Source organism: Micromesistius poutassou, assembly GCF_964030765.1.
Source record: "Micromesistius poutassou genome assembly, chromosome: 12".
Classification (NCBI taxonomy): Eukaryota; Metazoa; Chordata; class Actinopteri; order Gadiformes; family Gadidae; genus Micromesistius; species Micromesistius poutassou.
In genome coordinates this window covers 8,188,557-8,213,114 of record NC_140282.1, presented here as the reverse complement: position 1 = coordinate 8,213,114, position 24,558 = coordinate 8,188,557, and the positions used below count along the sequence as shown (strand labels likewise).

Here is a 24,558-nt window from a genome sequence, read left to right as displayed (position 1 = left end):
ATCAGAAGAGACGCCGACCGGAGACCTCATCAATATTCATGAGGGGGCGGGGCCATGCTGGCGACTCAGTCACAGCGTGGAGAGGCGCCGCGCACAAACGCTGTCTGTCTTTTGGGGTAAACCCACTAATATATCGATTTATATATAGTAAATATAAACATAAATATATACTTACTGTATATATACTTTCATATTTATATATAGGTATAGACAGTTAAATATATACATATACTGCTTTATAATATACATTAATAGGCCTACATTTACAAATACATCTATATATCTATCTATACATATAGATGCATATACTGCTATATATATATATATACCTATACATCTATATAAAAATCGATCTATATAGACATCTACATATCGATATTATATTACTATTTACTACTACTACTTGCAAGTCTACGATGTCTTCGACGATAGGAAATATCTTAGAGAAAAATGAATCACCATAATGCTCTGCATTTATTTGACATTTTTATTATCTTGATCATATTCTCCAACCCAAAGACAATAATACACAGCAAAAGTTGAAAATAACCCATTTAATAGTTTACAGCCTTTCATCTTTAATCAACACAGTTCATGTTTTCATTCTGACATTCACTCACAGCTTGAAGACACTAACTCTGATCCAGTCCCAACGTCAAACTGGAATGGAAAGTTCAATTTAACCCCACCTTCCCATCGAATGAAGAAAACGTCATCATTTTAGGGTTACACACAGATTGAAAATCATACATAGCTGCAATTTATGCTTTTTGTTAATTGAACAGGCTGAGAACAGAGTGACAAGATGCTGCTCATTCACCTCCATTAACAAAACCCAAAGTGACATTCTTTCATTGCTTGACCTTTCTTCATCTTGAGGAACCCAAACGTGTTAAAATCAAAGAAAATTAAAGTGATTTAATCAGTAGTTTGTATGCATTTCAGGGGAAAAAACGTATGTATTATAAATTATATTATTTACAAGTAGGCTCTCACATGCAGATCAGACCTCAGTCCGAATTTGCAGCCAAATGTTTTTACGACCAAGTTCAAAGAAAACCACCCACACACACACACACACACACACACACACACACACACACACACACACACACACACACACACACACACACACACACACACACACACACACACACACACACACACACACACACACACACACGTTTTCCTTCTCTTGAAGTTACATGTCCACTTTTTTTATATTGATTTGCACATTCAAAAAGTATAGATCACTGTGTTGATGAACATGTACATGAACGTTAATTTTCACATACTAGTGAAAATCCGGGCAGTACAAACGAAAAACGTAGTTTTTCCCCACCCTGAAAGCTCGCCGTTATAAACAGCGCCCCCTTGTGGATATTATTAGCAGTTGCATGCATGTTCACCTTAGAAGTTTAAGGTTAAACAGCAGTGACATAACTTCTATAAAAAAGGTTCTTTACAAATCGTCGACTGACACTGTCAACATTAAGATGAAGTCACTATATCTTGCAATCTCAACAGTATAGATAAGACCAAATTAAGAAGTATGCCAAACTCAGGCCACATGCATATGGCCAATAGCATCTGTAATGTAAGGAGAATAGTGAATAGAAACAATGCAGAGTTGTTATTGAACGTTAAACAGTCCATCTTGCAGATTGACAGCTTTAAACATTGGGACCCTAACTTGCAAACTGTAAAGATGCTTCCAAATGTAATAAAAATATGAATGAAACAACCCAAAAAGGGGGGGGGGGGCACACAAATAGCCAGCATCATCGGGGGCCAATCAGAATCATTTGTTAATAAAAACTAGTACAGGTGTAGGTCAACCATTTATTAAGTAATTTGTAGGTCAGATAGCATTAATTAGAATCAATTATTCCAGAGTGCAAACGATTAAGTGCACACAATGCATAAGGCCAGATGACAGACACCCCGGGGCCATCCCCAGCCCTGTCCTGGTCTAGGAACCGTTCTGAGGGTCAGTGTGCCACTTCTGTAAGGAGCTGTGCTCAGCTCTCTCAGTAGTTCACATCATCACTCAAGACTAGACCACCGCAGACACCCCCCCACGTCATTAACAAGCAGCTCAACGCGCCCCTCCGACTGAGCAAAGGAAGCAAAAAGATGACAACCGATCCAATGTGAGCATCGCAAATGCAGCTCATTTGCATCTTTGAGATTTTTTGACTTTTTTTTTCTTTTTTTTAATGTATGTATAGAATTATAGTCCCTAGCTAATCTTTGTTAATTTTCACATGGGATTAATTTCATTTGATTAGCTTTTGTTTTGTTTTACAATTATATACAATATACAGACAGCAGATCTTTGCTTTGACATAAATGGTGACGATGCACAGAGCTTTAGGCCATGTGTTGGACTATCTACCCAACGAATATACACATGAAGAACTGGAAGCTTTAGAAAATGGTTGATCTAAAAAAAGGATGAAAGATAGAAGAGACAGAATTGTAAAAGCCCTCAATATGTACAGAAAGAAAAGCCGATATATCATTTATCAACAACACAGAAAAAGTCAAACTGAATGTAATAATCTTCTCATATACACATATGGTAGCTCAAAAATATTTCCAAAGCTAAATAGTTTCTCTGATTTGGTCATAAAAGTTAGATAGTGAAGCATAGTGAATATAAGTTTACAGGCTGATCCGACCCCCTAGACCCCTGTGTAGACCCCCCCCGCACCGCGGCGAGTTTAGCGTGGCTGAACGAGACGAATGAGACGCAGTGAGGTATTAAGGTTCAGGTTAACAACACGGTCGGAACTGAAGTGGACCAAATAATAACAAAACCACCACAGAGACTGAACCAACCCAGCCTCACCTCAGAGAGATACCAGCAGCACCTCAGAGAGATACCAGCAGCACCTCAGAGAGATACCAGCAGCACCTCAGAGAGATACCAGCATCACCTCAGAGAGATACCAGCAGCACCTCAGAGAGATACTAGCAGCACCTCAGAGAGATACTAGCAGCACCTCAGAGATACCAGCAGCACCTCAGAGAGATACCAGCAGCACCTCAGAGAGATACCAGCTCATCCATGAGTGATACGAGCTCCAAGACCAAGATCTCTTCTAAATTAAAACTAAAAAGTGATTCTATGTTGTGGACTTCTGGTTGCATTTCATTTATGTTAAGTATTTACACTTTAACATACAAATCATGAATCTTTTTTACTGAACAGATAACTTGCACTAGCCAATATTTCACATTAGCACTCTTTATTTAATTTTTAATGACATCGCTATGCCTGCAAATCGGTAAACCTACTTCAAATATAAGTTATCTGAGCCTTTTGTTAATATATATAACAGAACGGGCGAGTGCCTGTGTTATTGTGATTAGACTAATATTGACTCAGGAAAGTCATTGACATCAGATTCATTAGGACAAACGTATAGTTAGGTGAAGTGGATTATTAAATCAATTTGGCCCAAGTTCCCTAATTTATTTTCACCCGGACAGAAAACCCCAAATAGAGAGCAGAAGAGAGGCGTTGAGCATCAGAACAGCTTCATCGTTATCGAGCCATGTCAGAAAGGCACATCACTTTGATATCAGGCATAAATATTGTCAAAAGAACTGCAGAAATAACCATACTATTATAAACATAGTGCCAGAAGATGACGCCTCACTTAAGAGACGAAATGAAGGAAAGGAAGTTGAAAGAAAAAGCTTTCAGTGCATTTAACTACATTCATAACAGACTTCATTGACATGCACTTGCAAGGTGAGCAAGTTCTGCAAAGTAGAATAAAACTGAATCCGACAAAATGCCGAAACATTCTGTACGGATTCTCTTTGCTCATTAAAAGCATTCAGATGCAAAATTAGCAAATCATTATACCGATGTCCAAGAGCTAAAGCGATTTACCGGTCTATAAATGAAACTTATCATGTATCAATGACAGAGAGGTTCACCCACTCGACTATATCCATAAACCGAGCGAGCTGAGAGACGACATGTTGAATCAAGTGAACATAAAACGATAGAGTTCACCAAAACAAAAGCCCTTTCCTGGGTCTGGTGAGCTGCTGACGTGGCCGACATTAACCCGCTGACGGCCCACTGGAGACTCCCCCACGGACCGCCTCTCACCAGCTCATCAGCTGTAATCTGAACAACCCTCAAAACATGCTTGGAAGCAAAGTGATCATTAAAAGAAAAACATGTTTAAGGACTACAATACACCTTCAAAACCCTTCCAGTTGACGTGGCTCACAAACCGTGCCCCAAGATGACCGTGAGAAATCAAAACCAATCATTCAAATGGGTGTTGGGGCAAAGTGCTGAAATGCAGATAACATTTGTGTCGGGAGAAATTGCTTACCTACACAAACTATGCGCTTCATGTGAGTGATGTTTTAAGTTCATTAAAACAACATTTTTTAAATACCTAAATAATTTTTTTGTTAAATAAAAAAAACAAAAACAAAAAGATTACACAAACGGCTGCAATACAACGCTCTACAGTGACTGGAGGACGGGCCGTACCATAGCGAACACAAGGGGTGTGTGTGTGTGTGTGTGTGTGTGTGTGTGTGTGTGTGTGTGTGTGTGTGTGTGTGTGTGTGTGTGTGTGTGTGTGTGTGTGTGTGTGTGTGTGGTTAGTTGATATGTAGGTGGGGTTAATAGTCAATAGGAGGGGTCTCCTCGTCTGTGTTCCTGTTCTGGTTCCCATGCGACTCGGGGGGGCTGCAGTGATGTCACAGGGGGGTCCGTTGAAAGAAAAGGTGGGGGGGGGGGGTTCAGGGAGGAATCATGTCAGTCCCTCAGGAGGAGGAGGGCTTATGGGGGGGGGGTCACTGCCAGGACTGGGGGGGGAAGTTGTTGACCTCGGCCAGGTCCTGCACCGCCGAGCCCTTGTGGGAGTACGTCAGCTTGATCCGCATGCGGAGCTGTTGCTGAAAGGGTCAGGAGGATTAGGTTTAACCGGACCACCGCAGACACATCTGTGAGACATCGGGGGGGTAGGGGGGGGGGGGGTTACCTTCTGGGGGTTCAGCACTCTGATGACCTGCGTGACCGTCCCCTGGTTCAGCGCCGGGACCACGTTACTGCTGGGGGAGAGCAGCTGCAGCTGGAACGTCTGACACAGAGAGAGAGAGAGAGAGACACAGACAGAGAGACACAGACAGAGACAGACAGACAGACAGACAGACAGACAGACAGACAGACAGACAGGGAGACAGGGAGACAGGGAGAGTGCCAGACACAGAGAGGGACAGAGATAGACAGAGACAGAGAGACAGACCGAGACAGAGACAGAGACACAGACACAGACACACACACACACACACACAGAGAGACAGAGACAGACACAAAGAGATAGAGGGAGAGAGGGACAGAGAGAGACACAGAGACAGCAGAGACAGAGCATTAGATCACACGGTGGCTGGTTTGGACACCAGAGCATCACACACTAGTAAGGTTACTGGATGAGCGTCTGGTAGTGTAGGGTCACCACGCTGGACTCACCTTTGGTACTGCAGCCTGGAAAACAAATTCGGTCATGTCTGCGTCGGTGGTGTTGGAGGCGTGGATGGTGATGACGGCGATGTTGGGGTTGGGGTTCGCTCGCTCGAACGTGAACTCGATCTTCAGACCATTTTTGTTGTACGCCGTCATGGACGGGATACCTGAGGGTGACACATCATTCACCAACGTTACCCAGCAACAACGTGTTGTACACAACACACAATCTAGCAGAGTACAAGTTAAGCCAATAGGATTTCAATGCGTCCAGCAGCAGACACCAATCAGAGGGCAGGCTGACCTGCGGGGGTGATGTCGTTGAACAGGCTCTGTGAGGACAGGCCGTCCAGCAGGAAGCCGGGCTGGGGGGGGGGCCCGGTCGAGGCGGGGGCGGACGTCGGACCCCCTGTGTGACAGCATCGTGGAGCGATGGAGAGAGACACAACGTGAACCACTGATACCTTTATACCAGCAGGGGGCTCACTGCTAGACACAGAAAGTCAAGATAGGAACTGCCAAAAAAAAAATACTTTAGTGTACTTCTACATTCTGTTTTTTTGGTCACAAAAGAATATTCCAGAAATTCTCATTATCTTATTGTAAGCAAATAACTGGTAGCAAATATCCAGAATTCACCTATGTTCAAGCAAAAACTATGTTCTGTTCGACCACCAAACAGCAGACCTGTAGAACCCAAACCACAACATGGAACCCTAGAAAATACCCCCAAAATCTATTGCAATATTTGGTATATCTGGTATAGTTATATAGTTGAATGAATATGAAGAATCGCTGTAATATCTTCAGGTCCTTATTTGAAGTCCCTAGAAGGCCATCTATTTGTGAAGTCTAGTGTGTGTTTAACTGTGTGTGCTCTGTGTAGTGGGAGAGGTCCTGGAGACTCCTACCGGTCAGGGAGAGGTCTCCCAGCAGGTCCAGCAGCTCTCCGCCAGCCGAGGCTGGCTTGGTGGGCAGGGAGGTCTGGATCACCGGCGCCACGTCGTTACCCCCCAGGAGGTCCAACAAGTCATTGGCCTGCAAAGACACCAGCAAGGGATTCCCTTTAGTCAAGTCTGACAAAAACATCCTTACAGAATGGTGATTTTAAAACGTGTACACTGTTAATGTGCCTGCAGATATTTTAACTTTGTACAGGATTTTCACAAAGCTTACAGAGTCTCATTGCTGTATTGTGCTCCGTGACAGTCAGTAAATATATAATGACTGGCGCGAAGCCTCACTGTGGAGTGGCCGCCTCAACAACAACAACAAGAAGCTTTCACTGTGAGTGTTGAATCCTAGGAACGGCTAATGGAAGATGTGATGGCAAATCGATCGTTGTAGGGTTTTCCATATTTTTATCTCTACTTCCTCATGTGTCGTCTAGCCTCACTGTGGGCGTTCCCACTTGGTCTGGAGGGTACTGATCACAGTGAGGGGGGGGGGGGGGGTCGAGCTCTGTCAGCCCTGGTCCTAACCGCCGACCACAGACCAACAGTTTGCTTGTATTGGCAAGCAGTGAAACGTATTAGCAACACAGCTTCCCCACATTAACGCCTTGATATGTCAGGAATATAGTAGGCCTGGGCGATATGGCTGAAAGACATATCACAATATAACTTGATCATATTGATCGATAATTTTAATGACCTAAAAAGACTAGGAATTACCATGCTGGATTTAAACACTTCCGTTTAACACTTAATGACCTTCCACTCTTCTTCATTGATAAATACTCATATGTCGATACAACAATGAAAAACACTCAAATATTGTAAATAAGTATGGAACTGTGTTTGTGTAACAAACCCAGCTGCTAGATTCGGTGGGCCAGTCTCTTATCGATATATATTGAACATGTTTTATATTGATATTGATCAAAAGTCTATCACGATACGATAATTTATTGTTTTATTGCCCAGGACTAGAATATAGCATTGCAGGGAGCGGGTGAACCTAATCCTACTATAAAATAGATACTTATTATTGGTTTCGGTTTAAAGTCCACATCTAACTGATCCTCGGCTGACTTGGTCTTTGTTCAGCCCAGTAACTACTTAGGGTCTGGTCTTTGAATGAGGGTTATGCACTGCCACCATACTATCCCTCCTGCTGTAGCTGTGGGCGGTGTTCTTGCTTTGCATTCTGGGCCACCTTGTTAGGAGGCCGAGTTACTCCTTCCTCTCACATGGCAGTAGTGCATGAGGTCCCATCACACGGACAGATCTACAGCAGGTGTAACACGAGTCAGGGTTCCTATGGAAACACAAGGCCAGTCCAGTAGTCTTGGTGACTGGCGCTCCTGTCCACTATACTGAAGCCTCTTTCAAAGTGACCTTGATTGTTTCCTCTGGTCCTCTTGATCCAGAGTCAAGGTCCCCTGGGGATCAGGTCTTTGTAACAGCAGAGCGTGATAGCCCTCAAGCTTCTCCCCAAAGAATGTCACGGTGGCGCTGCTCCAACATGCTCCTTTCAAACACCACCTTTTTTTTCTTTTCTTTCAATTACCTAAACGCTTCAAAAGGCTTAAGTATCCTGAAATAGGTCTCAAGTGCTGTGGGGAGGAAGTCACTAGCTTTCAGTTCCCCTTTTGGTTCAAGTGTGACTCCGTAAAAACCTAGAGGACGCTGGAGCCGCACAGTCCGGTGTGAGTGCACAAATTCAAAATACTAACCACTTAATTTCCACTTTAAAAGACACACTTTTTATTCACCAAAAAAAGTGTGCAATGTTTCAACGAAATTGCACAGCAGCATAAGTGAAATCCAAGGGCATCTCACACACACCCACACCCACACACACCTCTCTCTCTCTCTGAATTGTATGATGCAGTCCACCTGTATGGACGCGTCGTGCTTCTCAATCTATTTAGTCATTTAGTTTCTTTCATGTTAATCACCTGATTGGTTGGCTGGGTGACGGGGGGTGGGTGCTTAGACTCCAGGGCCGATGGCTCTGTCTCCCCATTGGTCTGCACCATCTCTGTGGGGCCGTTCGAGGATGTCTTCTCCATGATGGGCATTCGCTCCAGCAGGGCAGGCCTGTGGAGAGAAGGGCCCGTGATGAAGACACGACAGCGTGGTCTCCATCTCGGCTGACCCCCCCCCCCATGGTGACGGATCCTTACCTCATGTGGTCGTACTTCTTGAACATTGCATTGTACTCCACGGCTCGCTGCTGTAGCTCCACATCGATGCTACTTCCATAGATGGAGACCACCTTCTTGATTCGGCTGAAAGAGACAGAGACAGAAACCTGACGATCATGATATTAACTACCTTTTAATTAGCGTACGGTTGAAATGTTCGTTAACGAGGCAACTATTGTTACTCCACCAATTGTGACTGAACTGTGTGCATGTGTGCAGTTTTAAGTGGACTCAAGCCTCTGGACAGAACTGCGTTTAAGGAGGCTGGACCTACTTGACACTGCTGAAGCGCGTGGACAGCTTCATGATGGCCGTGAGGGAGTAACCGCGGGTGACGGGGGTGGAGAGGTTGGAGACCAGCAGACCTTCTAGCACATCCAGGACCTCATCCTCCGTTACCTGAGCGAGTTCAACACGTTCATGCTTAGTGGGGCGAAAAACATGTACTGCTGCATACACCTTTTACTGGGTTGGATAAAAACCCACCTGGAGAAAACTAAGTAGACTTTTATTGTATTTGGGTCAGGATAAAAACATACACTGCTCTGGATTCTAAGGCTGAAGCAATACACTGCATAGTAAATGTAATGGAGTTATTCATCAAGCTACCCCGACTGAGTATTTGGGTCACCAAGGCTCACGTACCTGGATGGGTTCCTCCTCTTCACACTGCCCGGACACCAGCAGATCTCCGTATTCTCCTATGCACCAAGACGACACTTGCACCAGAGGTTGCTGTGGAAAACGCACAAAGAAAAGTCATGACCTGAGGTCCAGATCAGCTGGGGTGAACAACCCCAGGAACTACCAGCAGCATGACATGTGGTTCCTGTGGTCTATGGACAACATGGTGGTGCTCTGACCTGCGAGATGTCATCCAGCAGGGCCTTGTATAGTCTCTGCACTGTGTAGGCGTGCATCTCCACACTGTTGGTGATGAGCTGGATGAGGTTGGGAACGGAGTCGTCTCTCACGTAGCTGCCAGCCTGTTGACGGACGACACGCGACACTGAGCAGGGCTGGAGGAGGGCTAAGCCTCAAGGGTTAATGAGGAACGCTGGGAAATGACTCTACATCTACATTGAGGGCATTTAGCAGACACTTTTATCCAAAGTGACTTACTTAGTGAATAAGTACATTTGAGAAACAACAATATATCTCTGTCGGTACAGTAAGGATGTTCATAGAACCAAGTGGCAAGCACCAACAATCGCTAGGTTAACCCATTCACCATATACAACAGAGATAGCTAGGATAAGATGCTACACAATGCTAAGTACTATTTTTTTTAAGTGCAAGGACGTACAACATACAATACAATACAAAAGACTGTACAACTTATGGCAGCATATCCTCTCTCACTCAAGAATCAGTCAGACTGGAATGAGTTGTGTGGGCACCCGAGTGTGCTGCTGCTGTAGAATACGTACCGTGGTCAGGACTCTCATAATGGTGTCAATATGCCATCTTTTTGACGGTGCATACCTGTAAACAAAACAAAAAAGGTAATATCACTTGGTTGTAGCAACATTTTATGTTTTCAGCAAACAAACCCATTCCATTTCCTCCGCGTCGCAATGGAAACGTTCCACATCCGGATCTCATTCCAGCAGTTTTGCATTTGCCAAAAGATCTCAAATTACAGTTCAGTCAGGCCAGTCACTCCTGAGGCAACACACGAGAGCAGTCGTATAGATACAGCCTAACGCTGGAGCCAAGACTGCCTCTCATCCATGGCATCAGTCCCAACACCCATATAAACATCTTTCTTTAATTCAATGTACTGCTTCTTAAAACTGGTGTCTCTCCTTTCAAACAGAGAACGTCGGCCAGTCACTGACAACAGCCAGTACAGGCCAACACACTCCCTTCGTTTAAACCCTCCAAACCCACCTTTTAAGATTGTTTTTACCACATAACCTCCTTCCCTTCCTCCTTTCTTATATTTTTACTAGTACACGTCCTTATTAAATTATTATATTTTGTATCCACTCAGTCAAGCCTCTTTGAGTACTTCTAATAATAATACATTTGATTTATGTAGCGCTTGCCCTACTGGGAGCGCAGTGTAAAGAGAACAAACGCTCTTACTTCTCTGCGGCGAGGAAGACTCCGGATGCACAGTCCGCCTTGAACTCCGGGTCGCACGAGTCCAGGAAGTACAGCAACTCCTTCATCATGCCCCGGATGTTGTTCCCGTTCACCAGGGCGAAGCTCAGCTCCATGGCCCGCCTGGAAGAGGGGGGTCAGAGGTCAGGGGTCAGGACAGGTCATCTACCTAATGTTATGTGGTTGTGTCGGCCTAAATGGTAAATGGACTGCAATTATGTTGCGCTCTTCTAACCAGTGGCCACTCAAAGCACTTTACAGTATTGCCTAACATTCACCCATTCATTCTAGGGATGTGAATAACTCAAATTTTTCATGGTCGAATAATCAGTGGGTGGTATGAACGGATAATCGATTATTCAATGTGTGCCGACATTCACAAAGGCAGCTATGGATCATCGGCAAGAAATCACTTAATATCTTAAAACGCAAAAAAACCTAACTTTAACAGTGATCAGTGTTTGTGTTGTATATATTAATATTTATGCTTGTGTATTGTGTATATTGTTTTTCTGTACATGATTAATAATAAAAAAAAAATGTAATAGTGCTACAGAAGCAACATTAGTTCCGTCTGTTTTTATTTGAATGGGAAAAAATGTTAACGGTCCAAATGTTAAAAATCGGCTTTGACCCTTGGGAACGAATAATAGAATAATCAAATAATCAAATATTCTGACCCATCCCTAATTCATTCACACACTGACGGCGGAGTCGGCCATGCAAGGCGACCGCCAGCTCGTCAGGAGCAGTCAGGGTGAGGCGTCTCACTCAGGGACACCTCGACACTCAGCTAGGAGGAGCCGGGGATAGAACCAGCAACCTTTCGGTGACCAGCCGACCCGCTCTGCCTCCTGAGCCACATGCCGCCCAGTCTAGCGGACACACTGACTCATGATGTCGTCCCACCTCTTGATGGACACGTCCAGGTCCTTCAGACAGTCCACGATGGTGCTACGATGCCTCTGCACGGCATTGTGGTCCGTCTGCACCGTCTTTAGTAGTGACGTCAACGCAACGTATCTGAGAGTGGGGACCAGAGATCAACCATGAGGAAGAGTAACAAAGACTGCCTCTTCCAACCACTAAGGGTTATGATGATGATGATGATGATGATACAAAGACAGATAGCTACCCACCTAATATTTTTGTCATTGTTCAAGAGGAAGCGACCAAGAATATTGATAGCCAATACCTAGAATAAACAAACGTAAAGAAACATTAACAAAGAGAAAAGCACAATAAACAGGCAGTTATTGCCATGTGTCGCTGAAGGCAGAGACCAGGAGGGACCACTCACCCTCAGTCCGCTCTCTGACTTGATGTCCATAATGGTCAGGACCGTCTCATAAAGGATCGCATTACCTACATTTTTACTGGTCTCTGTGTTAGTTGCAACCTAAAATCAAACAAGCACAATAAACCATTAATTAAGCACAATTAACCATTAATCAGTCACTAGTATGAGTGGAAAATCCTGATCTAGACACTACCACTACAATGCTCACCTGAGCCAGAATGTCATTCATCGCTTCACTCGAGTCGTCGTCACTCCTTCCTAAAATCCGCAGAAGTCTCAATATCCGCACCTAAAGTAGAATAACAAGAACCGGTGTGAGAGTCAGGGTAAACCCAGGTTTAGAGAGAGGAGAGTGGGTAACCAGCTCAGGTGTGAGAGTCAGGGTAAACCCAGGTTTAGAGAGAGGAGAGTGGGTAACCAGCTCAGGTGTGAGAGTCAGGGTAAACCCAGGTTTAGAGAGAGGAGAGTGGGTAACCAGCTCAGGTGTGAGAGTCAGGGTAAACCCAGGTTTAGAGAGAGGAGAGTGGGTAACCAGCTCAGGTGTGAGAGTCAGGGTAAACCCAGGTTTAGAGAGAGGAGAGTGGGTAACCAGCTCAGGTGTGAGAGTCAGGGTAAACCCAGGTTTAGAGAGAGGAGGTAACCAGCCCAGGTGTGGACGTTAAGGTAGAAGTTAGGTAGATTGTCGCCGTGTCTTACCTGCAGGAAGGGGTCACTGATGCCGGACACGTCGTGCTCAGGAGAGTACCCCGACATGATGAGGTTCTTCAGGATCCTCACCAGCTGTGGAACCAGCTGTGGGGGGGGGGGGGGTGACACAACAGGATTTGTGAAATGGTTTGTGGGTCTGGATACTGTAGGCAGTGCTGTCCGTCTGTGTGTCAAATACATCTCAAACTAAAACAATAATTTACAAATGACAGCCAAGCAAATGCAACTGAAGGACAGGGGAATGGAGATTAATAACTATTAGTAAAAATCAACAGAAAATGATAAATCTAGATTTGTAGTAATCATTTGCTGAAAAATACATCTTTCATATTGAATTGCGAAGAGCATCAGTTGATAATATAGTTTTAACATATAAAGTATTATTACAATCCGTCATTGAAGACTAATTAGACTAATGCCGCTTTTCCACCGCCAGTACCTACTCGACTCGACTCGACTCGCCACGCCTTGCGTTTCCATTGGCAAAAAAAGTACCTGGTACCTAGTACCGGGTACTTTTTTTTAGTACTACCTCCGTCGAGGTTCCATGCCAGCGGAGTAGGTACTTTTGTGTGACGTAAACAGGCTGCTGGTAACTGATTGGCCAGCGGCTGTAAATGGGAATATTCACTCAAGTTAAGTTGTGTCCGGCGTGGTTGGAGTCCACGAACCCGCTCCCGAGGGGGACACTGATCAGCGTTTCGCCGTGTGTGTCGCTCCTTTCCCGGGGCTAGAGTTAGGCTGCGCGTCGTTATGTGTGTCGGGCGTGGTTGTGTGTGTCCGGCGTGGCTGGAGTCCACGGACCGGCGTTTCGCTGTTTCGTTTCAGTGTCGTTCCTTTCCTAGGGCTCGAGTTTCGCCTCTATCAACGTTACCGTATGACAACAATAGACGCGCAGTCATTGCGCTTTTTATTTTATTTTATTTCCCATCATAACCTTTCCCGGGAATCAGGAAATAGTCTTGATCAGATTCAGATTTCCCGGGAATCGCGTCTCCCGTGATTAAAACCTAATGACGACCCGCCCATGGTGGAGAGGTTCTTTTCTACGACCCGCCCACATTGAAGAGGTACTTTTTTAGATGGAAACGCAACCAAACCGAGTTGAGTCGAGGCGAGTCGAGTCGAGTCGAGTCGAGTTGGTACTGGCGGTGGAAAAGCGGCATTAGAGTACTTAGGAGACTTTAGTGAACATGTAAAATCCATTTGGATGTAATAGATCATTTAAATCACACATGATATAACTTATGTCTCATTCAAAGAGGTATGGAGGGATCCATTACCCTTTAGAAGTTTTCTTTCAATATATTAAGATATATTTGGGGGTTTTCACAGGCAGTATCGCTGGCGGTATATGCTTAAAGTCATGAAAACAATACGGATATCTAGAGTGAGGGAGCCGGCTAGCCACGTGACAGAAAACACCCTGCTGACAGTGACAGATCAGTGACAGGTCAGTGATACATCATCTGTGGCCTGCTGAGACACCTGCGGTGATCCATTGAAAACAGACCCAACACATTGTTTTCAACACACGGTGATCGGATGAGGAACAGATTAAGCCAATAAGGACACCTTTACCGTCGTGACACATGTTTTGGACGAATGGACCAAAAGAATATTCATCAACAGTAAAGATCACTCACACATAGTCAACAAATTAAAACTGTAAATAAAAAGCACGGGAAATGGCACTAAACTGAACACAGATTTGGTCACGTCGGTGGTGTAAGGGTGTAAAGAGAACTAGGTAAGGCATGCACCAGCTATGAAATCAGAATGTCCTCTTACCTTCTCATTCTAACACAATGCAGGAATTGTAACAAAGACAAATGACAGAAAAAATATGAGGCAGATGTTAGGGAGGGGAAGCTGGAAATCATTCATATTCACAGAGTTTCTCAAAGTGTTTCTGATCATGAACATGAGGATGGGCCTCCTGGAAGTTCACAGCTAGAGTAGGAAAGGAGATGAACAGCTGAGAGACAAGGCAGGAGAAAGGCCCAGGGGTAGGAGGTAAAGGCTAAGAAGTAGGCTGGGCGCACACCTCAAGTAGGAACTACAGGCTCACACTCTAGGGCTAAAGATCAAGTGGTTTACTTTAGCTGCAGAAAAGCCGTACGTGCGTACAGAGAATGAAGTGTGATGTGAGTTTAGGACAAACGTGGATTCACCTCCTAGGTCAGCTCTGCTCTGAGTGTGTGTACATACCTTTCGGAAATGGGACAGCATATCTGGACTTCTTTCGCACATTTCAGTGAGGAGGACGACTGATGTATGGAGAACACCTGTGGAGATAAACAGAGGTCAACAGATCTGGTTCTGTTGGAGGTGGTGGTGCCAGGCTGGCTGAGAAGGATACAACATGGACAGAAAACTCCTCACTGCTGTTACATGGAGACCGAGTCCAGTACATAATGTACATTAATATAATAATATAATATAACAGCCAGCTCTAGAGGGTTCACAGCTGAGTAAGATAGCAGATCATCGTAGAACATAAAAGGAGAAATGTGCATTCATTGAATAAAAACTTAATCAGAAATGGCACAGTAGCAGCATGCTTTGGGATAGCTCCTGTGGGGTCCCTGAATCAAATGAATGTTGGGGCTGCGTTCTCCAGAGAGCCCTCCCAGACACATTCTGTTGTAAATAGGCTCAGCTTCACCTCATGTTGGGGAGCTTACAGAATGTCTGTTGCGCTCTCCCAACAGCTGATTCTATGTGTCCAGTGGCATACTGCTCAGACACATTAAAAAGGTAAGGGCATCCTGTTGCTTTTCGGATTCGGTTAAATAGTTTATCCCATTGCTGTTTTAATGGGCATACTCACATCCACCCAGTTTGAATATATTACCATTTCCAATTATTGTGAAAGACAAATATGTCCCTGAGCTGACGACTAATGAACGCGTTCTCTGAAGGACGCCAGAGAGTAAGACCTTAGCCCCCCAGCTGGTGTTCAACGTGCTGGGGGGAGGATGTGAGAGTTGTAAAGACAGTGAGCAGGAGAGAGCGGCATTTGGAACATAAACAACATCTCTGCTCCCTCCCTACGTTCATCTGCCCTTGAGAAGAGTTGCATTCATCCACCTGTGTTGGACAGGAGACATGGATCCCCCAGACACTGCACTCCCCCGGGAAGAGCTGCCCTGATTGGTCAGAAGTGAGGCTGGAGCCGCCCTAAATCTAAATAGCTGCTCTGATTGGTCAGAAGTGAGCACCCCTAAATCTAAAGAGCTGCCCTGATTGGTCAGAAGTGAGTCTCTCAGCATGCCACCCCCTAATAGCTAATGGATGACTTTTCTTATGGTTACTCAAATGATAGCTCTTAAAGCTTACCTACAGCCCCTTTCTGGATACAGATACAGTAATACCGGTAATCCTTTAGTATAGGACCAGGACGTGGTCCTTACCATAAGAACCCTTGTCACCCACTCACCATGGTTCTTCTCGCTGAGCAAGTTTTTTGTTGCTGGAAGGAACATTTCCATCAGTTCAGGGACTTTCCTAATGACGTGAACAGCACACAACGCCGCCTGGAACCAAAGAGTTAGAGACATTTAAAAACAATGGGTGTCATGTCCTCCAAGGGATATTTATTAAAAGGTATCATAGCAAATTACACACACACACACACACACACACACACACACACACACTCTTTCTTTTTCCACTTTTTCTTATGCTATAGCCTTCATTCATTGTTTGTGATTAATTGACACATCCCATAATTGAAAAGCACAAACAGACTTGGGCTCATGAGTAGCCCTAACCCAGAGCGATCGGCGCTTACCCATTTGCTCCAGACACTTCTGATTGAGTTGTCTGTCATAGACAAATACCACATGGTCTGAGAGTCCGTGCCCTTTGGCAAACTGCAAGCTGGCAGTCAATATGCTTCTTTCTCTAGAGCAGTCTTACTCTAGAACTTCTTCTAGCCACTTTACAAACATATTGGTTTGACCTGCGCTGTCAACAGCAATTTATAGGTCTGTACATTTCCAGATCATGTCAATTCAATTTTCCACTTCCTCCACTCAAGGTATAAACATCCAAAGGAAACAGGATACACCTGTGCTCAAATTTCATGTCAAAGAGCTCTGAATAAATACACAAAAGTTTATGAAAAGTTACATTTTCAAAGTGGTATAAACCTGTACATAAATGAAGGAACTAACTAATTGAATCCATTTTAGAATGTGTGTAATATATACCAGGCGATGCCATGACCTGGCTTCAGAAACTTCCCCTTTACATTTGTTAATTTAACTGACAATTGAGAAACCTGAAATACAACACCCAAAAACCCGAACCAGAAAGCCCCAAAGGCTGTCGGCTTTAGACCAAAGTCTATCTCAGAAATGTTTTGGACCATTTGTTCTTCATATGTTCGACCTCTTGCCCAAATAAAACATACAAGACTGAAGACACAAAATAGCAGACAGTTATGTCAACTTATAGTGTAGTTCAAAATATGTACGGTCCTTTTCAACAGTATTTCCCTAGTCACAATAATTAAATTAAATTATAACATCTCCGTACAGACTCAAACGTTAAGTTGTGCAGAACAAACTGTAGTACAGAGTGTTTTACAACACGTCACATAACTACTGTAAAAGACCACGCTTACCTTTTTTCTCAAGTAGGAGTTGGATGTTTTGAGCAGCTTCTCCACCTCTCCAGCCAGGTCACGGCACATCTCTGAGGAGCCCATGCAGCCCAGCGTGCACAGGGCCAGGCCCTGGACATACTGTGTGCTGTGGTTCAGATCACTGAGGGGTGAAAGAAGACATCATCAAAAGTCTGAACAGGTGTCTGTGTTTAAAAAGGTTTCTGAGAGAATAAACCAATGAAAGATATTAGATCTGGTCTAATTTAGGGGCTACTCTGTTGATTTTTTTTTTCTTTGGTCAAGGTTTGTGAAGTAAAAATACATTTTATAGTTGGAATACAATACTATGTCATCAAAATGATTTTTTGAAAGGTAAAACCTAACCTATCATAAATACACATACATACATATACATATCAATACAAAAACCATGCAGTCTATCAGGTTTTTCATCTATTGGACAGACTGACAGCATACACAGATCCAGGATTGTTTAATAAAGCCTTTGTTCTGAGCTAGTCGTGCTCCTGTTGAGCATGCTATAAAGAATGTAACTTCACACAACCAAGGAGGTATCCCGTTGAACTGGATGTGGTATGCACAGATGGGTCCACATACTTCAGTCAGGAAGAAATTTCCTGTGACGCTCGTAAAGAATCCATTGCCTCGAGATGAATTGATGTGGCGAGTGGAAGTGTCCTTGATAGTTTGCCCACACTCAGTCTTTAATGGCTGGATCGTTTCAAGTCTGCTTTGTGAGGTATAGCGGTTGTGTTGACTATGTGGGTTCAGACCTGGGCAGTCTAAGTATATATATAATATAGACGCTCCTCTTTGGATTCAACATCCTGACACCCTGGGAATACTTTTATTTTTATGACATATATTTTGTCCAACTTTTGAAGCAGGATATCTAAATAAATAGTCCATAATAAAGTCTCCATCGCTGCAATTATAGGTTGAGACTGAACCAGGTTTGTCTGATGAGTGGCTTGTCGGGTAGGCAGAGCCCTCATGTTGGTCAGCTTCTACAATATGTCAGAATGCCCCGACATCAAAACTAAACGGGCCATTTGTAGCATAGCGCTGCTGTGCCGGTGTATTCAAATAATCACACATCTCAATAGCAGTTTAGGCTGTTTGAAAGCATATATTTGATAAAGTTAAATAAATATTGAATATTCAACCGATATTCATGCTCTGAATTACAGCGACCTGACGCGGGGCAGTAAAGACACGACAGTGTGAGCCCTGAGGGTCTAGCGGTGTGTATCTGCTGAACCGACGGGGTTTCAAAGCCAAGCCGTCTCTGAACCATCCTTTGGTTCATATTTCTACACAACAGGCAAATTACAAAGTGACTCAAGTTTCTAAATGATCCCAATAGATATTTAATTTCCCACCAGCCCTACAAGAGTTAAAAGCAGGTGAGAAAGGCGTGGCCTCTGGCGTGAGTGAAACGCATTGGACCGTATGAAATACAGGTTAAACTGACTTCACATCCTCTATATAATACAGGTTAAACTGACTTTCCATATGTGTACATTGGTGAACACTCAGACTTTGGGACAGACAGCATTGTAGGCTAGACAATGTCAAACATACTCATGACTTCTATCCCCAGCTCAGCTCACACGAACACCGTCGTATACCGTACCCCGGTGAAATGGTATGAAGGTATACAACATTGACCGCCCAAGCCTGTGTGGGTTGGACACATACTTACTTCTTGATGCAGTTTGTCATGAGTAAATGGACGTCCTGCCTCTCGTCCAGCAGCAGCATGGCCCCCAAGTAGCCTATCCGCTTATCGGTAAACTTTTGTGATGCAATCAACTTCAGGCACTCCAGCTGGAAAAGGTGTGAACAAAATTGTGTCATTCCAAACGTGTGATCAGATCTTTGCTAAACTAAATGCATTGACGGACATGGGGAGGAGGACTCTCTGCATACCTGCCCAAAGTGCGCCGGGTAGCCCAGCATGTGCATATAGAGGAGCTTAGCCACATTCCTGCAGCGGTACGTGTTGTCCTCCTCTCTGAAGGACGAGCGGATGGCGGCGCACTCCTTCTGGATCATCTCGCGCTCCTCCGCCTGGGTACGGGCTGTCCGGATGGTCCGGATCAGCTCCCGCAGTCTGATCGGAGCGGGCATTCTCTGGAGGACACAGAGGCAGGGTTAGGACACAGAGAGCCCTGGAAGACACAGGGGGAGGGTTAGGACACACAGAACCCTGGAGGACACAGGGGGAGGGTTAGGACACACAGAGCCCTGGTAATGTGGGCGGCATGTGGCTCAGGAGGCAGAGCGGTTTGGCTGGTAACCTAAAGGTTGCTGGATTGATCCCCGACTCCTCCTAGCTGAGTGTTGAGCTGACCCTGAGCAAGATGCCTCACCCTAATTGCTCCCGACGAGCTGGCTGTCTCCTTACATGGTCTACACCGCCGTCGGTGTGTGAATGTGTGCATGAATGAGTGAATGTGAGGCAATATTGTAAAGCACTTTTAGTGGCCACTGGTTAGAAATGCTCTGTATAAATGCACTACATTTACCATTTAATGTGATTGCTGACTGATTGAAATTATTATGGGGAAAACTAGGGGTGTGCATCCCTCCAATAAAATACGATTCGATGCGTATCTCGATACATGGGGTACGATACGATTCAGGAACGATAAATATTTAAAATGGAACGATTCGATTCAGAAGGATTTCGATTCGATTCGATGTGGCACGGCTCAATTCGAGAGGGTATGATGCAATGGATTTCTTGTTGAAAGTAGACAATCATTTCACAAAATGAATTAACTTGTAAATGTGGCATTTCCTTCAAAAAGATTTATCAAAGACTAGAGAAGAAGTGTATTTGTTAGGGGTGTGCATCTCTCCAATAAAAGACGATTTGATGCGTATCTCGATACATGGGGTACGATACGATTCAGGAACGATAAATTTTTAAAATGGAACGATTCGATTCAGTTTGATTCAGAAGATTTGCATCTTTTAAATCAAAATCGATTTTCCGATTCAAATCGGTTTTTGTTACACCCCTAGGGAAAACTATTTGCACAAATCGGAAGAGGATGTACTTCAAAAGCAAATACCATTATATAAAAAAACTGGATAAACGCATGTCTGCGACCACTGAGTGAGAACATAACACAACCTGGAAGCACTCAGACAGTATATCTTGAAAATATACATTTGTCCATGTACAAGTACCTCTTCCCCGACCCTAAAGTAGTAAAAAGTGTTCAGTGAAAAAGACGAGCAGGTGAAATTCCATTCCAATGCAGTGAGGCTTAAGACAACGCAGGGTCAACACGAGATGGTTAAATATTAATAAGAAGCACATGCAGGGGAGTGAGATTAGATTCTCCTGCACAAAGTCCCACAAAGACCTGCATCTGAGAATTCATACAGGATGCCAGGCCCATTTCCAGAATATACATAGAAAATACTACCACCACCACCACTATTACAGAGAACATATTATACAAGTTTTCTTGTTGTCTCATTTTCACCAGGGATCAGGAAAACTTCAATTTTAACAGAGACTGGTGGGAAATGAACATTACCCATTTCCAAAGTTCAATAATAAGGATGACCAATATGGTAGACATCTACCGGTACTTACATTTTGATAGCTTGCAGCATATAGGTCGTTACAGCAAACAGGGAATACAGGGAGTAATTACTTTCTAAACAAAACTATTTTCTGCATTAAGTGTGCAGATAAAAAGTTATTTACTTGCCAAGGGTAGACACCTTAGACAGATGTACTTGACAAACCCCCGGATATATCTTGCATCCTTTAACTACTGTACAATGGCTCTCTTTATTCCGAGTATAAAATGACTGTTATACAATAAAGTAATCAAATCAATTTGAACAGGGAACAAACTTAAAGTTGCAATGCCTAACATTTCAACAAGATTAATGTGACCTGGACATATCTGTAGTCAATGCTGATCGAAAATTTCAATAATGTTATAAATATAAATCACAGCATACTACTGATGTACCTCTCTCTTTGTTTACATGCCAGTGTCGCCATATTTATATCAGAGTATCCAATCTTATCTTAGGATCACCATCTTACTTATAAGCTATGACCTATAATTTACAGACACAAAAACAAAATAAACACCATTTATAAATCTATCAAGGAAGATGCCACTGAATCCGACTAACTTCACCTTTAAAAAGAACAAGAGAATTTAAGAATGTTCTGTAAACTTGCAATGAACGCCTCCATTTTAGAAGCATATGAATGTTAGTTATGTTTTTATTTTAAAAAAATTCATTGTTCTTCTGTAAATCGTGAAATGAAATGTCATTTGTGGAAACATTGTTGTATTTGCAACTGCCAGTGTTTCTCATGCCAGACGTGGAAAAATCTTTTTATTAGATGAAGGTTCATTCACGTTGAGGACTTTACAGTAATTCAATTCTCTCGCATCCTCTGAAAATGGCTCAAACAAGAAAACTCTGAATGCACTCTGATGCTGGAGCCCCATAGAGTGAACCTTGGTCATATTTCTTCAAACAAAAGTGTCATGATGAAACAATGCTTTTGTATCTTTAATGATTATAGATGGTATATACAAGGTTTATACAGAACTAATGAAATCGATGCAACATTTAGTTAACAACCGACACCAAATCAACAGATATGATGCTGTGTATCCAGTGAGTCTGGTTTGGCGGGCTGAGCACTGATTCAGGTCTAATGCACTGCGGTGGTGACACTAAGCAAACATGGTGTTGTCAGGATGAGCATTGAGCTAAAACCCTGTTCATTTACTCTTCATTTGCTTTGCCTGGGAAAACCTTATTTGATGAATGTATTTTAAGGTGAGTAACAAAAAGAATACGAGGGATTACGTAATATAAACCAGGGATAAGAGTGGCTGTCAACCACAGATTATACATTAATAATAATAATCAATGTGGGATAAAACTTATTAGTGAAGACGATAGAACATTCTCTGTCTTCTAACACCTAGACCCCCTGTTCTCGTAATGAACTGTCTGTTACATATCTCCTCTGAGCTAAATAAAACATTATAACATTAAAAGCGCCTTAATCTATGCATCTATGGTGTAATCTAGCTATATATATTTATATATGCTAATGTGAGGCTATTTCAAAGTTTTCATAAACACCAGAAGGCCAACTGTTTTTCGGTTAAAAAAGGTGAGCGGAGATAAGAGGTGGATTAAAGTTCAGGTGAGAAAGCGATGATCTTATTCAGTAGTTGGGCAGTGAACACATAGGGGACACTCGCCAAGGTCAGTCGGTCTGTCTTGCAGACAAAGAAATCTCTGCTCTGTAGTAACAGTATATCAGACAGACAGACAGACAGACAGTCAGACCTCCTCCATATTTCTTAAGACTTCTTAAGTCTGTCAGTCTAGGTCAGTTGGTCAAAGCAGAAGGGCATGTTTGTCCTCAAACACAACATAACTTACAAGACATTCACCTGTGTTAAACCACCTAGCCCTCCACATTTTTATTGCAAAAAAAAAAAAAAAAGGGAAACCGCGGTCCGATTGGGATATCAACCTGGCATTCCCTTGAGGCTCTGGGACCGGGCCTACACTTCCTGACAACCAGTGGCTAAGGGAAACATGCCACACCTTTCATGTACCAGAGGGACATATACCTTCAACACAATGTATACTATTAGACAGGACATTAATGGAAATCCAGGTGAATACATAAGTGCCTAATATATTGCTTTATTCTATTACATATGGAAGGGAAACCAGCTAAGCTACGATAATGGTCCACCATTTAAATAGCAAATTACATTATTTGATTCTAGCCCTTGTACACACGTCTGAGTAATAACAATAGCTTCCTGGATGAGGAATCTATCACTAATATGTTCTAATTTGAATTAAAGTAACATAACACGTAACAAGTACCTTTGCTGTGCTTTTTATCTAATGAAATCCACACTATTGACAGGGGAAGTCAAAGCCTTCAGGCAGAATACGCTGTGGAGCCGAATGCAAATCGGTACACCTGCCCTCCGTGTCATCAGCAATATGTTCAGGTCCCATTCAAAACGTCCTACTGGCTCCCTGGCTTCCAAACCCTGAAACTATCCTCTATAGCCAAACCAATTCCTCGCCCACTTGAACATGACATCTTAAATAACCCCCTCAATAAAGGGATGTTGTCAAAATGAACCTTACAAGCTCATCCAAAGCAAATGAATCCAGGATGTCAGTGAGCATCACAACTCTCCTGACAGCCCTTAGCTCAACCTCAGTAGAAAGTCAAGACATGAGATCATCGTTTTATATCCTGCTCGTTTAAAATACCTTTTAACACACGATACACAACGCCCCAGACGAACTCAAAAGGAACTCTGAAGGAGACTCGTCCCGGCTGTTGTCAACCTGCTAGCGGGAGAGCTGGCCTTGTACGAGGCTTCATCGGAAACCATTGCAACCCCTCCTGCACCAGTGGTGGATAACCAGTTCAGGCTGGGAGTGACCCATGAACCCGGTGGTGCACTGGTAGTAGAGGCCTTATGGAAGCGGTTGACTTAGCAAAACTAGCAAGATTACTCTTGCAAGTGTTAGCCAGCTAGCATCCTGTCAGTTCAGATTATTAGAAAACTGAACTGGACCAGCAGCTTCTGGACCTCGAACTGGTTTCACTGGCGGGTCAGACCAGTGTCCATACTGGGAGGCTGTCATCACAATCCACCCCTGTGGAGTGGATTCCCCCCTCACCCTGGTGTCCCATATCGCCACCCTGGTTAGCCTTGACTTTACATTAGCCAGCTACACAGCTAGCATGGCTAGGCTACAGGCTAGCCCAGCTAGCCCTACAGGCTAGCCCAGCTAGCCGCTGACACCCCAGCTGCGAGCCGCTTCCCGGGCTCCACAGCCTACAGCAGAGTTGTCAACATCCCGCCGCACAGACTGCCGGTGGTCCGTCTCCGTGTCGCGGCAAGTTCGTACACATCACACCGGCGCGTATCGTTAAAGTGTACTTACCGGCCGTGGCGGTACCAGACGGGGACCTTTTATACGAGCAGCAGCGGAGGGGGAACACAGCAGACATTCAAAATGGCGGCCGCTCCAGCCTCATCACGTCTACCGCAGGCGGAGGGATCCGCCGGAGCACCGAGGCTTCCGACGGGCGG

At 43.9% G+C, this 24,558-nt stretch overlaps 1 protein-coding gene across 2 annotated transcripts; it reads right to left on the bottom strand.

The window, feature by feature from the left end:
• Window positions 1-1,828: 1,828 nt before the first annotated feature.
• Window positions 1,829-24,486, bottom strand: ap1g1 (adaptor related protein complex 1 subunit gamma 1). 2 transcript variants are annotated; one of them, XM_084476086.1, is made up of 23 exons: window positions 24,410-24,486; window positions 19,343-19,546; window positions 19,116-19,240; window positions 17,408-17,549; window positions 16,217-16,313; window positions 14,986-15,062; window positions 12,763-12,858; window positions 12,275-12,355; window positions 12,067-12,165; window positions 11,906-11,961; window positions 11,676-11,789; window positions 10,749-10,889; window positions 10,088-10,142; window positions 9,521-9,643; window positions 9,303-9,392; window positions 8,932-9,056; window positions 8,637-8,741; window positions 8,409-8,550; window positions 6,418-6,544; window positions 5,811-5,915; window positions 5,513-5,673; window positions 5,025-5,123; window positions 1,829-4,938 (listed from the first exon to the last, which is right to left on the bottom strand). In XM_084476086.1, the coding sequence occupies exons 2-23, from the start codon at window positions 19,541-19,543 to the stop codon at window positions 4,837-4,839; spliced, it is 2,463 nt and encodes an 820-aa protein (XP_084332212.1). In that variant the 5' UTR covers window positions 19,544-19,546; window positions 24,410-24,486; the 3' UTR covers window positions 1,829-4,836. The 2 variants fall into 2 exon arrangements, with proteins under 2 accessions (XP_084332212.1, XP_084332213.1); XM_084476087.1 differs by having other exon boundaries at window positions 1,829-4,932.
• Window positions 24,487-24,558: the final 72 nt, after the last annotated feature.

Bases quoted from the DNA above. Each gene is read 5' to 3' on its own strand.
- ap1g1 (XM_084476086.1), bottom strand. From the start codon at position 19,543: ATGCCCGCTCCGATCAGACTGCGGGAGCTGATCCGGACCATCCGGACA. The intron at 19,241-19,342 runs GTATGCAGAGAG...CACCTTTTCCAG, and splicing joins ACCCGGCGCACTTTGGGCAG to CTGGAGTGCCTGAAGTTGAT. The intron at 10,143-10,748 runs GTAAGAGCGTTT...TTTTGTTTACAG, and splicing joins GTCTTCCTCGCCGCAGAGAA to GTATGCACCGTCAAAAAGAT.